Source organism: Malaya genurostris, chromosome 3 (genome assembly GCF_030247185.1).
Source record: "Malaya genurostris strain Urasoe2022 chromosome 3, Malgen_1.1, whole genome shotgun sequence".
NCBI classification, from domain to species: Eukaryota; Metazoa; Arthropoda; class Insecta; order Diptera; family Culicidae; genus Malaya; species Malaya genurostris.
In genome coordinates this window covers 6705203-6719479 of record NC_080572.1, presented here as the reverse complement: position 1 = coordinate 6719479, position 14277 = coordinate 6705203, and the positions used below count along the sequence as shown (strand labels likewise).

Here is a 14277-nt window from a genome sequence, read left to right as displayed (position 1 = left end):
CTCAGTAGGACTGTTTACATCCTCGTTAGGCAACTTGGTTCAACATTAGGCGGAAATCTTCGATTCTCCATACAAAATAAATTCATGAACAGCAATGCGATGCGTGCAGTATAAACTCAGGGTGAAAAAGACGAACATGCAGATGTTGAATGAATGAAACAGCAAAGTAATCGCGATTAGAATGTGTTTGGCAGTCGTGGTAATTTGACCGTCGTTGGGACAACCCGGGATGACGGTGCAATGCATAGGTCGCTGGTCTTACAAGCCAGTTGTCGTATGTTCGAGACCCAACCTGGAAGGATTTTTAGTGTCAGTAGGATCGTAGTACCAGCCATGATCCTGTACGCTATGAATCGGCTGCGAAGTCTGTTGACACAGAATGGCCAAATTCCACAAAAAGAATGTAAATGCCAAGCATTTTTTGGGACAATCGTCAAAACTGCTTCGCGTCAAATTTACTCTTCAGAATCAATAAATTTCCCTTTATGATTTTCTTCAAATGCAACGATTAATTCAAATTGTTCTCAATGCATAAAATTAATAATTTCAATAGTTGTACCAAATATTATCAAACTTTGCTTTTACATAGGTGCAGTGAGGGCAAGTGTTCCGGTCCAATGGTCTTAGAAGCCCCGGACAGGACCAATCGATAAAAAAAAGACATTCAGTTAACTAGGGACACATATAAAATTTTTTCCACCGGGCCCGTATATACGTAAAAGCGGCGCTGATATATGGGTTTCAAATCACGACCTGATGTCTTTGAGTTTTTTGGGATTTTTGAATATAATTGTGCAAATCTGAAGAAAACTATAACGACCCATTCATTGCTAAACGTTACAACGTGTTAATAATCATCAAATAGTCGACATTTTAGATTCCTACATAATGTTCAATAGAAATAGGGAGGTTGTACTAATTACTATCTCATTAGTCGAATCAGCAAATTGTTTTTCTTCAGTCGACGGATTACATATTGCATATTAGCTTCGGTCCTGAGAAGCAATATTATTGGAAAAATAAAGAGAAACATGATCAATTTTTCTGTTATAGTGACGCAAAAGCTCAATGCGATAGCACCAATTCTCATCTTATCCTTTGAGCCAATGTATTAAGCAGAGATGGCATATCTCAATCTAACTAATAATTTTCCTATATGAAATGAATGCTGGTGCTGAGATAAATGGAGGAGCAGTTACCTTACTTATGCTTAGCAATGCATGTAAATGCAAGCTGACTTTGAATCGATACATTTGTCTTTGTGGAATGCATTCTCACACCTCGTGTTATCAACACAGGTGTTCTCTATCAATTAATGAGTTAATGAATGAAAAATGCACCGAACTTAGTGCTTACTCAGAGCTTAGTGGAATGAAATTAGCGAGTTTGTCACGTATAAGGAAGCTCGTGTCGTTCAACACTATACCTGAATGCATGCATTGTTTTATTATGAATTCATATGAGTATCAAGAATCAGACCAATTTGTGGTATTGAAACATATCGCCATTCCAAATTTACTTGGTTTGGAGACAACATCATAAAGGTATCACATCCTGGATTCGAAACCCAATTGCAAGAAGAACTTTTTGCTAGACTAAGAAGAGCTTGAAGTCATCGACACTGATATTAACGAGTGGCTACCAAAACACCCGTCGATCATTCGAGGAAAATTGAGGTGTCTGCAGATAAAAAGTTTGCTTTTGAAATTTGTCTGTCCTCTCCATTTCCCGCAACATAAAATATTTAAGCAACGCCTTTTTATGGACGGTAACAATACTGTTTCAGTAAACTTCGTAGCCAATTTATAGTGTGGATATTAATTGTATGGCTAGTGCTACGAGACGGTATAAGGAATCAGGAATCAGAACTAATTGGCTCAAGTGGCACGTTCCCCTAGTTATTTGGAGATTTGTGCCTTGCCGTAGCTTCTCATCAATTTTCTGATGGGAAGGGAAGGATAAAAGGAACATGGAAGGGAATTGTGAAGTGGGTGAGGTGAGAAAACAGCACAGAACATAAAGAAACAAATCGTTCTGCATCCCGAAAGGATGCTGAACGATCTGCAGGTGCCAAAATGCACAGTTAATAAAACCTTCATCCTCCGAGAGAATTTAGAGATTTTACAAAAGCGACAACATTCTGCATTCCTGAAAGAATGCAGAACGACTCGCAGTATGTATGAGTAGAAGTAAATTCGGCACCCCATAAAGGATACCAAACAATATGCTAAAACCTTTTTAAGGTCAATACAGAAAGGATTCATTTACTCCAGGAAGAACGATGAACCCTTCTGACTATAGCTCCTTACCACATTGGGTGAGAAACGAGAGAATATCCTTTAATTTTAGCTCCGCACACACAGACTCAACCATGTATGGAGAACCAAAAACCCGGATACGTAGTTGCGTCAATGCGGGACAGTTACATATCAGATGATATGAAGTACCGTAATCGCATTCCACAAATCACACGAATAATACTCAGTTCAATGATGTGATGAGGAATGTGATAATTGAATTGCAATGTCCAGTCAGAGCTCTGACCAGATTACTGCAATGATGCTTAGAAAAATGCAGTAGACACTTTGACATTTTCAGATTCAGATCTGGTAAAAATGCTTTTGTCTGAGTGCAACTTTACAAGCTGCGCCAGTTGCTGGCATGTTTGAATGCAGCCCAAGAACGAATCTTGTGCTTTATCCAACTAGTTGAAAGTGGTAAAGCTGGTTCAGGACCAACGAAATCATTCGTTGCACCAGCTCTAGCCAACTCATCAGCCCATTCATTTCCAGTAATACCATAATGGCCGGGTACTCATAAGAAGTAAACAGCATTTGAAATGCTGAGGCCTTCAATTCAAGTTCGACATGCGATCTCTACATTCAGATCATTCGAACTGAGTGTTTTTAAAGCAGCCTGACTGTAGGAACAAAAATAAATTCGTTTGCCACAGATTCTCTGCTGAAATGCCGATTGTATTCCACACAAAATAGCGTAGATTCCTGCTTGCAACACAGTACAGTATCTATCAAGTTAATGATACTGCTCTAGCCTCATTTCATGACAGTAGACACCACCACCATCACGACCATTCAACAGAGAACCGTCCATCTAACAAACTATGTGTTCATCAAGTTGTTGTTCCGAATAACCAGACTGCCATTCTTCACGAAGAGGATAGCTCACATTGAATGTTTTGAAAGGAAAACCGCATGTGAGAGTCATTAGGAGCGAGTAAATACTCATCCCACGTAACCATTTGAGACCACAAGCGAGTGTGGCTAATAGCATAGTTACTGTTCCAAAGCCCTGTAACTTTAAGACGGTATGCACAAGATAATGCTTCTTGTTTTAGAAACACATGTAGTGGTTTAATGCACAGTAGCGCCTCTAGAGCAGCAGTAGGAGTTGTCGTGAATGCTCCTGTCATCGCCATTAGGACCATTCTTTGGAGATGATTTAGCTTTGACTGAACAGTCGCAACTTCTCCTTTCTGCCACCATACAAGACATCCATATGCTAAAATTGGTCTAACAATAGTTGTGTAGATCCAATGAATGTATCTGGGTTCGAGTCCCTATGATTTTCCAAAAGCTCGTCTGCATCCTGAAGTCAATGTGAGCAGACCAACCACAGTAATCTCTGAAGCGCAGAACTGTAACGGACGACCATTGGTGTTTTGCCCAGATTTACAGATAATCCAACCTGACAACACCATTGCTCAACAGATCGTAAGGCTTGCTGCATTAAATCAAAGAGAGTGTTAATGCTTATACCGGTCAGCAATATATGTTAATCATCGGCAAAATCATAAGTCGGAAATCCAAGGTTATTAGGTTTCCTTAACAAACCATCAGCGCCTAGGTTCCATAAAAGTGGGGATAGTACATCACCTTGAGGACACCCACAGACACTCAGCTTTCTAATCTCTGCTTGCCGAAGCGATGAACAAAGAAGTCGATTGCTAAGCATTGCGTGTATCCAATTTATGATACTTGAAGGTATGCCATGACCACGGGCTGCTTTCAGAATTGAATTGAAAGACACGTTATCAAAGGCACCTTCAATATCTAGGAAAATTCCCAAGCAAGATTTTTCAATGTTGTACACAACATCATGAACAGGGTTGTAGTGGAATTTCCACGCTGGTAAGCATGTTGCATTCCATGTAGCGGATGCACGTCCAAACTAACGTTCCTGATATAGTGATCGACTGTGCGTTTCACTGTTTTAAGAAGAAATGAGCTAAGACTGATAGGCCTGAAACTCTTCGCTTCCTCATAAGTGTCGCGACCGCCTTTGGGAATAAATTTGATAATTATTTCCTGCCAAGCTCTTGGAATATATCCTGTCGCAAGACTAAAAGTAAGTATTTTCTTCAAAACATGTTTGAAATGTTCATACCCTTTCTGCAGTAACACTGGGGAAACTCCATCCTTTTCAGTAGACTTGTACGGAGCAAAACTCTCAACTGCCCATTTGACCGATTCAATCGTCACAATTCTTCGAACAAGGTCCCAAAAATCGTAACTACCCGTAAAGGTCTCAGGAACAGCTGTCGGTGATGGCTCCATACATCCTGAAAAGTGAGTGTTGAAAAGATAGTGAAGTACATCACCTTCATTAGACAAGTATTCACCATCTGAAGTTCTTAAGAAACCGATATAAAAATCCTTAGACTTCGAAAGTAGCTTATTTAATCTGCTAGCCTCGTTGAGACTAGAGATATTTGTGCAAAGGCTCTTCCAACCACTTCACTCAGACGATCGAAGAGCATTTTTGTAAGCCCTTCGAGCCGACACGAATGCCATCGACCCATCTCTGTAGCTTCGAACCTCTTCTGCATAGTTTCCTTAGTCTAGCAAGTTCAGCATTCCACCAAGGAGTACCTCTAGTAGCTCGCACAATCCGAAGTGGACAAGCCTCTTCATATGCTGCAACTATGAGTGAGTTTGTCTCGTCGACAAAATTTGTTGGTCTCCAAACCCTCTTCAAATCTAGACTCCAAACCCTCTTCATAGAGGTCCCAGTTTGTAGATTTGGGATTACGATATGTGACAATATCAAATTGAACGTTTGAATGATAAAAAAAGATGTACTTATGATCAGAAAACGAAGCTTCGAGCTCATCAGAGACGAGCCAATTCACCAACTCATGCACAATTCTATCAGAGCAGAGAGTTACGCCCTAAACCTCCTCTCTTTCAGATCTCGCAAAAGTTGCACGATTTCCTGCATTGACTATGTGCAGGTTTGTACTGCTCACAGATTCATGGTGAGCATTTATGTCACTGCAGATGGTGAGCATTTATGTCACTGCCGATTATAAGCGGGAAATCACTTTTGCAGCAGTATAATACAACCTTTTTGAAGTCATTGCTTGGCGAAGGTTGGTTATGCGGTAAATATGCCGAACAATATACATATTTTCTGTCTATGCCAACTGTGACAGCACAAATATTCCGAGTTGTGAGCTCCGATATGAGAGAAACATTGAGAGCACTATTTGCAAGTATGCATGGTCGAGGCATTTCACGTGGATTAGTCATACCGGTCTTGTTGAAGGCAACGAAGACTGGGCTTAACAACTTTCCAACGTAGAAGTTTCTCTTTCGGAAATATGGTTCTTGAACAAAAGCTTAAAAGCTTTACCTTCTTGCAGAAGTCTGGAGAGATTCATAGTTGCTGTACGATTATGCTGGAGATTGATTTGTGCTACTCGAATCATTATCAATTAAAGTAATGAACACTAATAATCGCCTATAGTGAACAATGGAAGGATTTTTTAAAATGCTTGAATCATTTAAATCCCACGAGTTGCGAAGAATGAAATTGTCCACTGTGCCAGAGCTTCGCTTAACACAGTAAGGGAAAACCCCAAGATATTCCGTTCATGACTGCATTGTTTAACCTCCTGCAGCTATTTAGTCATCGGCACGGAAATACACCTTGACTTTGGAGTTCCTATTTTTGTGGCTTTTTACGACATGAAACAGGAAACCAGTGGATTATTTCTTGGTAGAAAATAATTCCGTCGGATGCAACACGGCTTACCTGTTTGGTGGACTTATACCACCGGTACAGATGGACCGTAGCGTAATTCTTAGCCAGTTGGGAAACAGCTACCGACACTACACGGCTATCTAGGCTTCAACTTCCATGGGTGGCCGAGCAGCCGACTGTATGACTAGTGCTACGAGACGATAAAAAAAAATCAATTAACTATTAAAATAAAATTCATTACACTTTTGCTATTCGTGACCTCTATCGATAATTATCAATCGATCATTTTTGATTAACCAAATTTGTAAAGAGTTTTTATTTTCGAAAGCCTCAAAACGTATCTTTGTAGATACAGTCGACCACATCAACGAATATGCCCCGATAAATTTCTCATAGAATTACTCTAATTTCCTACTTGATATTTTTTCTATTAGTATTTGAACGATGTATTCTTAAGCTAATAAAAAAAATTTTTTTATAGCTCCAGCTTTTATAAAGAGTTTAACAGTATTCACCTATCAAATTGTGAAACACGTCATTCTAAAATATGTTTACATCACAGCGTTATGAGTCGGTAGACACTATTCTCGCTTTTTTATTAAAATCATCGTAGTAGTAATTTTTTGCATTCTCGAGCAGAACAGTAGCTAAGTAATTTTTCTATGCTACATTACTTGTAGATGCCATAAGTAACTGGTACTGGAAGATGGGGTAAAATGCACCCCCAAGGCAAAATGCGCCTCTTGCTTTTCGCAGAGCTCACAAAACTTTTCACTGAAATTTTAGTGAAACTGAAGGTTATATTTAATTCTTGATGTTCGTTCCATAGTAATTTTCTAGAGTGATGAAGACGATTTTAATTAAGTAACCAGTAAACATCTTTGTCAATGCTTCGTTTTTCTGAAATTAGTTCTAATACAGACGATATATTTGCAACTGTATGGTCCAATCGTAAAAATTATCGTCCCATGTCTTTAAGAGCAAAGTGGCCTGAAATTGTGTGGGGCAAAAAGCTTAAGAATTCACTTACAAAAATTGTGTATAGATTATCAATTTCATGAACAACTGAAAAAAATCTTCCAGCTGGCAAATATTTCGTCCACGGAGAGACTGAAATTTGCTTTAAATAATAAAAAGAAGATTTATGAGGATGCCTTTTGCTCCGATGTTGTCATGAGTTTTGCTCTGTTGTTTTGATGAATGTTTAAGATCATCCCGTTATTTAAGATCATCCTGCCTGCATGTTCAGATAACCATGACTTCGAGTAATTTAAAATGTATATTTTTCATATTTTCCACGATTGGGCATCTTGCCCGGCAAATATTTCTATGGACAGATTTTAAGGGTTTTGAAAACTAAGATATTTCAAGTATTTTTCAATCCATTTAGTATTTGTTCGTAATTATGAGAAATAATGGTGACGGAACGTCTTTAGTTGAGATATAGAAATCTTTCCTTAGGGGTTGCGTTTTACCCCATTTACCCCTACAGCCGTCTATTTTAATTGGTATGATAGTTGCGTTCAAATTGTGTCGGTGCATAGAGCATGTCGTCGATTTTGTTCAAACTATAAGTAGTTTTGCTGCCCATAAATGTTTCACTTACTTCAGCTATGTTACGCGTTGAAGTATTATGCTATAATTGAATTGATGGAGCTGGAGGATCCAAATAACCTTTCGAGGCTGTCATCTCGTTTGAAAAAGTAGGAATGGTTATTGATTGGTTCAATATAAAGCGTTCGCGGTTTTAAAATTCAAAACACAAGATTTTTAGTGGCGTCATAACTTGTATCCGCCAGTTGACTGAAGAATACCTTAAAGTCTAGAACGACTTCTCCTATGTAAAGATATGCTTATTGACTGTTATCCTCCTTTATCATATCTGCTGCTTTTTCACCGATTACAAAACTATGAGCACTTGTATGGCCTGTGGGAGAGTCAGGAATGATGCCAACATCTGCCACTCGGAGATTTTTAATACCATGAACACGAAGTCGATGATTTACCACTGCTTCAGGATCGCTGGCTGGTCCCATTTTACATGTTGCCACCTGGAAGGAAGTAGGAAAAATTTAATGTTTTCTTTCATCATACATCGAGTCTAATGAATTCACCTGATGCTGGAAGGTTGCAGTAACCGTTCGAACATGGCAACGCCAGTACTCCAGAGTGTTAAACTTCAAATCTTGGCATCCAGGAACCTTCTTGGAATACAACTCGACACCGAGTTTTTGAAATTCTGGTTGTGAGGTAACTTTGATAGCTTGCAAAATTGCGTATACCAGCGCTTCTACATCTCTGTCATCTTCAAAATACTGATATTTGAATTCCGGATGGTGAAAAGGATTGGTGGACTTCAGTCGGACTTGTCCCCTGGCCCGTGCCTTCAACAACATAGGAAGATACATAAATGTTCTCAAGTTACCCAAAGGTCTGAAATACACTTTATCTAATTCATCAGATAAATGATAAGCAAACTTAACAGATGGTGACGAATCGAATCCGAATGAGACGAAAGCTTGCATAACCTCAACGTCTGGTAGTCCTGGGTCAGGATCTTCCGCCACAGGTGATTTGACGTACATCAAGCTTTCGACTGAGTTAGACGTCAATGGGCCGCTTCCGTTCCTGAATCTCATGAACTCACTCAAGGTAGCAATCTTTTCCAAGCTGGTGAGTCTATCCGGATCATTATGAACTATATACACTGGTCCGAAAACTCCACCATGCTCTGTAACCTGTTTACCAACTGGTAGATTCCGGATAACTTTGATGCCATGCTTTTGAAGATGCTTTGATGGTCCAACACCTGACAACATCAGCAATTTAGCACTTTCAAAAGCTCCAGCGGACAGGATCACTTCTCGGGTTGCCTTCACTGTGTAGGTTCGTTTACCTGTTACAAACTGTACTCCTTTGGCTTCCTTGATATCTGTAAATAATTAGGCAAAGCATCGGTACCATTGTCAATGGTTGCATCAAATACACACCTACGGGAATCAATTAGAACTTTGGTGACCCACGAACGTGTCATAATGTGTAGGTTTGGTCGGTCCACGATGTCCTTTAGATAGGCGTTTCCTCCGGTGGCACGACGACCATGAAGTGTGTGCGCCTGCAGATATGATACTCCGATGAGGTCTCCAGCGTTATAGTCCAGGTAGGGATATCCAACCTCTTGGGCACTTTTCACGAACGCCTCGGCAATTTTAGATCTGTATTGAGAGATAAGAACATACTCGGAATGTGTTTAAGCAATGCGATTATCAATCATAAAAGTTACACATTTTAATGTTCCATCGCATCACAAGTCGCATATGTTGCATTTTGGTTGTTTTGCCATACCGCTTTAATCACTCAATCGCAGTGCAGCGAATGTTCTGTATTTAGTTTCTCAAAGGCGTGATAGTTCAATGTCGAGTTGAGAACCGAATAATATGCACCTATACAAATACTACGTCATTGCATACAGTAGACTTTATCTTGCCAGAAATAATTTCTTAAGCAATTTTTTTGGTCGTGCAATATTGCAGTAGAGTAGCGACGACTAGCATTCGTGTTAAATAAATGAATTTCACATCCTCCACGACGACGCAATAATGTATTGATGAAAAGGAAATCCGGCTACTTACAAAGAATAAACATTATCGAAATATCCGTAGAAATGCATGCGTCTTGTCGAACATGGAAATAAAATCTTCATGTTCATGTTCTGCGGATGAACAAGATAATACAAGCATCGATAAGATCGAGGTACATTTGCCTTCTTTCATTATTAGGTGGATAGTGATACTGTAAATGATTTCAGACGCCGTTTTGGGCATAAATTGGACAGTAGTAAGAATGTAGATTTCTCATCAACGCATTCTGTCATCTTTGCCCAAGGCATTCTGCACCTTAAGACAATGAACGCCGTACATTCTTAACATAAACGATTAATGAAACTCTTGAGGCAGGAATTAAATTTACAAACATGATCATTGAACACACCTCAAGAGTTCATTGTTCTACCATAGATCCATGGAAACAGGTAATGCATCTTCACTTCCTTTTATTTATTTGATTGAGATCCCAGACTTGAGCTACTCAAAACAGCAACAGATCTTAAAGTACCTTGACCTTTTCAATCGAATTATATTAGTCATAGGTAGGGGCGGGCGAAGTGAACTAGTAAACTCTCGCAACCTTCAATTCGTATTATAACAAGAACGACTACTACTTAGTTAGTTTTTCTGTCATGGACGGCTCATTTATAATGATCTCATTTATAATGCTCTCATAATAATGTTTTATTTATTTTTGTAATCGAGATGGTGTGGAGCCTAAACAAGATTTATTCCTAGATTTCCGTTGGAGCTGTTAGTAGAGTATTGCCACTAATAGTACTGTTATCGTACCGTTTAATTCAACTATGTCATGTCATTACACTCTCACAAAGTCCCTATTTTCACAGTCACCATAAACTTATAAAACCGATACACTGAGGAATGATGTAAATAACATTCCGAAATACGTATCTGTATTATAACATTTGAAAGACTTTTGTGAAAATAGTGACTGTGAAAATAGTGACTGTGAAAATAGTGACTTTGTGAGAGTGTAATGACGTGACATAGTAGAATTAAGCGGTACAACAACAGTACTGTTAGTGAAGTTATTCATTTACGGGTTAGCGTAAACTAGTCGAAACATTGTTTTCGTTTGCAACGTCAATTAGGTCATTGCACTTCGTTCCAAAAATAACAAGCAGGCATGCCAATTGTCAAAAAATAAAGCCATCTATGTTAACAAATAAAAAAATAGATGTAAAGCTTATTTCTACTTGTAATTGTTATGGAGCTGGCATATCTGCTTGGCACTCTGCTTACAAGTGTTATTCGTATAGCAGAAACTTTACGTCTACTTGACGGATGAGGATATCAAAGAAATCAACGTAAATTCCATTTCAGAACTTTTCACCTGTAACAGATTGGCTGAAAAGTTCGTATCGTTTCTATGAGAGGGCGCCACTAGAATTAAATCCATACCATTTTCAGTTAGTACCAACCTTCAAAAGATACGTGTATAAATTTGACAGCTGTCTGATTATTAGTTTGTGAGATATTGAATTTTGAGTGAAGCTACTTTTGTTATTGTGAAAAAAAATGGAAAAAAGGAATTTCGTGTGTTGATGAAACACTACTTTTTGATGAAAAAAAGTGCCGCCGATACCAAAAAATGGCTTGATGAGTGTTATCCAGACTCTGCACCGGGCGAAGCAACAATTCGTAAGTGGTTTGCAAAATTTCGTACTGGTCATACGAGCACCGAAGACGATGAACGCAGTGGACGTCCAAAAGAGGCTGTTACCGAAGAAAACATGAAAAAAATCCACAAAATGATTTTCAATGACCGTAAAGTGAAGTTGATCACAAGTCGATGAAAACCATGCTGAAATTGAATGAATTGGGCTTCGAATTGCTCCCTCATCCACCGTATTCTCTAGATTTGGCCCCCAGTGACTTTTTCCTGTTCTCAGACCTCAAGAAAATGCTCGCTGGTAAAAAATTTAGAAGCAATGAAGAGGTAATCGCTGAAACTGAGGCTTATTTTGAGGCAAAGGACAAATCGTACTACAAAAATGGTATCGAAAAGTTGGAAGATCGCTATAATCGCTGTATCGCCTCTGATGGCAATTATGTTGAATAATAAAAACGAATTTTGGCATAAAAATAAGTGTTTCTATTAAACGATACAAACTTTTCAGCCGAACTGTTACTTTGTTTTCTCCGGAATTTCCCAATTTATTGCTCATTGACAAACTTTTTCACAATCGTTAATAAATAAGCGTTTCCTTCATCACTTCCGGAACAATCAACGGTGCGATTTACACGGAAAAGTGCCTTAAGAAGCGTTTCTGATCATGCAATTCTGGTAAATGATCGCATTCCCTGAAAAATTTCCAGGAAATCAGACAATCAGTTTAATTTCGGCGAGTAAATATGTGTGTGTGTGATTTCTAAACCACCAACCAGTAGAACTAGTGGAAATCCATTAGAAGTTGGTTGTTCAATTGAAATATACATTCATTCATAATTCATCAAAATTTCTACATGGACTCTCGTCCATTCAGCAATGAATTGGAACTCATTTCGAACTAATTACGCACGTCTTACCAATTGCAATTGAGACTACAGAGCTCCGTCTAATAATGAAACAATGAACGTAATTAAGTTTCTAAAATGCTAATTAAACAAGTTCAAGCTAAACCTACCGATGAAAATACTTGAACCTACTAAAATGTTTATTACTTTGAACGATTTTCAGATTATATAATGAGACAAAACCGAATAAATGTATTGAAAACAAAATAACATTCAAAACTAGATTGATCATAGTTGATTGAGAACCGTTCAGTTCCAATTCGGTCCCTAAAATTAGCCCCAAACCGGTCTTCGAATCTTACTTCCTTCATTTCAAACAAATCTATTTCATCCACGTGAATATCAGGCTTACTGAACAGAAGAAAACTAACAACTGTAGCTTGATCCATTCGATTACCCAACCATTCCGGCGCCACATCATATTAATAACTGAACGGCCTTTCTGCTAGGTTTGATACTCACCTAAATGGACAATCTTCTACTGATAGCGGCCCATCCGTACCGTGAAAGCCATTATCACCAAAGTCCCGTATATTGGCCTTTTCCAGTTTACGAAAGTAAGGCAACATTTCATTCCAACTCCAACCAGGGTTTCCCGCTTTTGCCCAACTATCGTAGTCCCGTTTGTTGCCCCTAGTGAAAATCACATTATTTATGATCGAAGATCCACCCACTCCTCGCCCGTGCGCCCAGCTACATCGTTTGTCCCGTAACCCTTGACATCCGTACTTTTGAACTTCTGTTTTATATCCAAAATTGTAGTCGGTAGAGGCAAGTGTGGGTCCTAGCAGTGGAGCATCGGTAATGACAGGAATTTCGCCCTTCCCAATCTCTAAGAGTAGAACCGTTTTGGAGGCATCTTCCGACAGTCGATTGGCAAGTACACATCCTGCAGGACCAGCACCAACTATCACATAATCGTAAAACGGGCGCAACGAAGGATGTCCGTAGTTTATTTCAAACAGATCAGTTAGTCCGAAGTTAAGCAGTGAGCTGATGTTGAAAAATCCACTAGCAAAAGTTCGCAATCCACACAGCAACAACAAAAGTATTCTCAACACTACATCAGTTAGATTCAATTTACACATCATTTTTTTCCGAATTATGTTTTCTACTTTCAACGCTTATTCGATTTCTTCAGGTTAACGACGCTCACTTCAAACACTTAAACGATTTCGACTGTTCGCATATTAACATTGAATCAACGAAATTAGTTCGAAGACTTTTTAGACTCTGAATATTATCTCACAATATTGTTCAATTGTTAGATTGAACAAAATTTCCTATCTAGTAATTGACTACGGCTTCCCTGCAATCGAGGGACCTTCATTAGCAAAAGCCACTCCGAGTCAAGACTGTGTACGTGGTCACACCTCTCGCGATCGCGTCTACCAGCGTTTTGAAAAACAAAAATCGAAAACTATCGACTCTACCAACATCGCGCGCCTCCCGACTGCCTGCCTGACGCGTGATGGTTGGGGCATACCACGCTAGCCACTATACATTCATGTTTCGTGTTGTGGCTTCGCAGCTAACACCATCGTATCGAATAGACGGCGATGGTGAATTGGTCAACAGAAATTTGAAATAGAAAAAAGAGTATCATTTATTACCTCGGTCGGGTGCAAAATCTACCATGCAGATCTTTGAAGATTAAAAGCAAGAAGACAACAGGTGTTCTGTCGAAAATTTTGAAGGTCGTCGGGACATTCGGATGACATTCCTGGTTTTATAGTTATAGAAGATCACGTATACCGTACACGTGATCCTTTAATGTATCAATGCGTTGGACTGGAACTTCGTTTGGTATTTTATTTCGTGTAGAGATATGTACTCTGCATTCTCACATAAACATAATTTATCAAAATTTGTTTAACCGTGCACAATAGGCGCTGGTCTTACAATTCAGTTGTCGTATGTTCGAGCTCCGACCTGAAAGGATTCTTAGTGTCAGTAAGAGGGCTACCATGTTTAGCATAACACCGTTCGATATAAAGCTATTTGAAATAATGATTAAAGCTTCCACAAACGGCTGTTACATTGTTTACAATGTACTAATCGATTTGCGGAATGTTAAAAATCATACGTGAAGCTGACAAAATTCCCGACACGTGGGCGCCAAGAACTTCCA

At 39.0% G+C, this 14277-nt stretch overlaps 1 protein-coding gene across 1 annotated transcript; it reads right to left on the bottom strand.

Annotated features, from left to right (window-relative positions):
* Nucleotides 1-7716: 7716 nt before the first annotated feature.
* LOC131438549 (glucose dehydrogenase [FAD, quinone]-like) lies at nucleotides 7717-13902 on the bottom strand. The gene is made up of 4 exons (XM_058608650.1): nucleotides 12609-13902; nucleotides 8998-9218; nucleotides 8118-8935; nucleotides 7717-8054 (listed from the first exon to the last, which is right to left on the bottom strand). Exons 1-4 carry the CDS (start codon nucleotides 13235-13237, stop codon nucleotides 7857-7859), a joined length of 1866 nt encoding a protein of 621 aa, XP_058464633.1. The 5' UTR covers nucleotides 13238-13902; the 3' UTR covers nucleotides 7717-7856.
* Between the last annotated feature and the right edge of the window lie 375 nt (nucleotides 13903-14277).

What these genes read in the sequence shown, in the direction of transcription:
- LOC131438549 (XM_058608650.1), bottom strand. Translation starts at nt 13,237, where the DNA reads ATGATGTGTAAATTGAATCTAACTGATGTAGTGTTGAGAATACTTTTG. An exon ending in CAAAGTTCTAATTGATTCCC is followed by an intron (nt 8,936 to 8,997) that starts GTAGGTGTGTAT and finishes AATTATTTACAG; the next exon opens with ATATCAAGGAAGCCAAAGGA. An exon ending in CTGCAACCTTCCAGCATCAG is followed by an intron (nt 8,055 to 8,117) that starts GTGAATTCATTA and finishes ACTTCCTTCCAG; the next exon opens with GTGGCAACATGTAAAATGGG.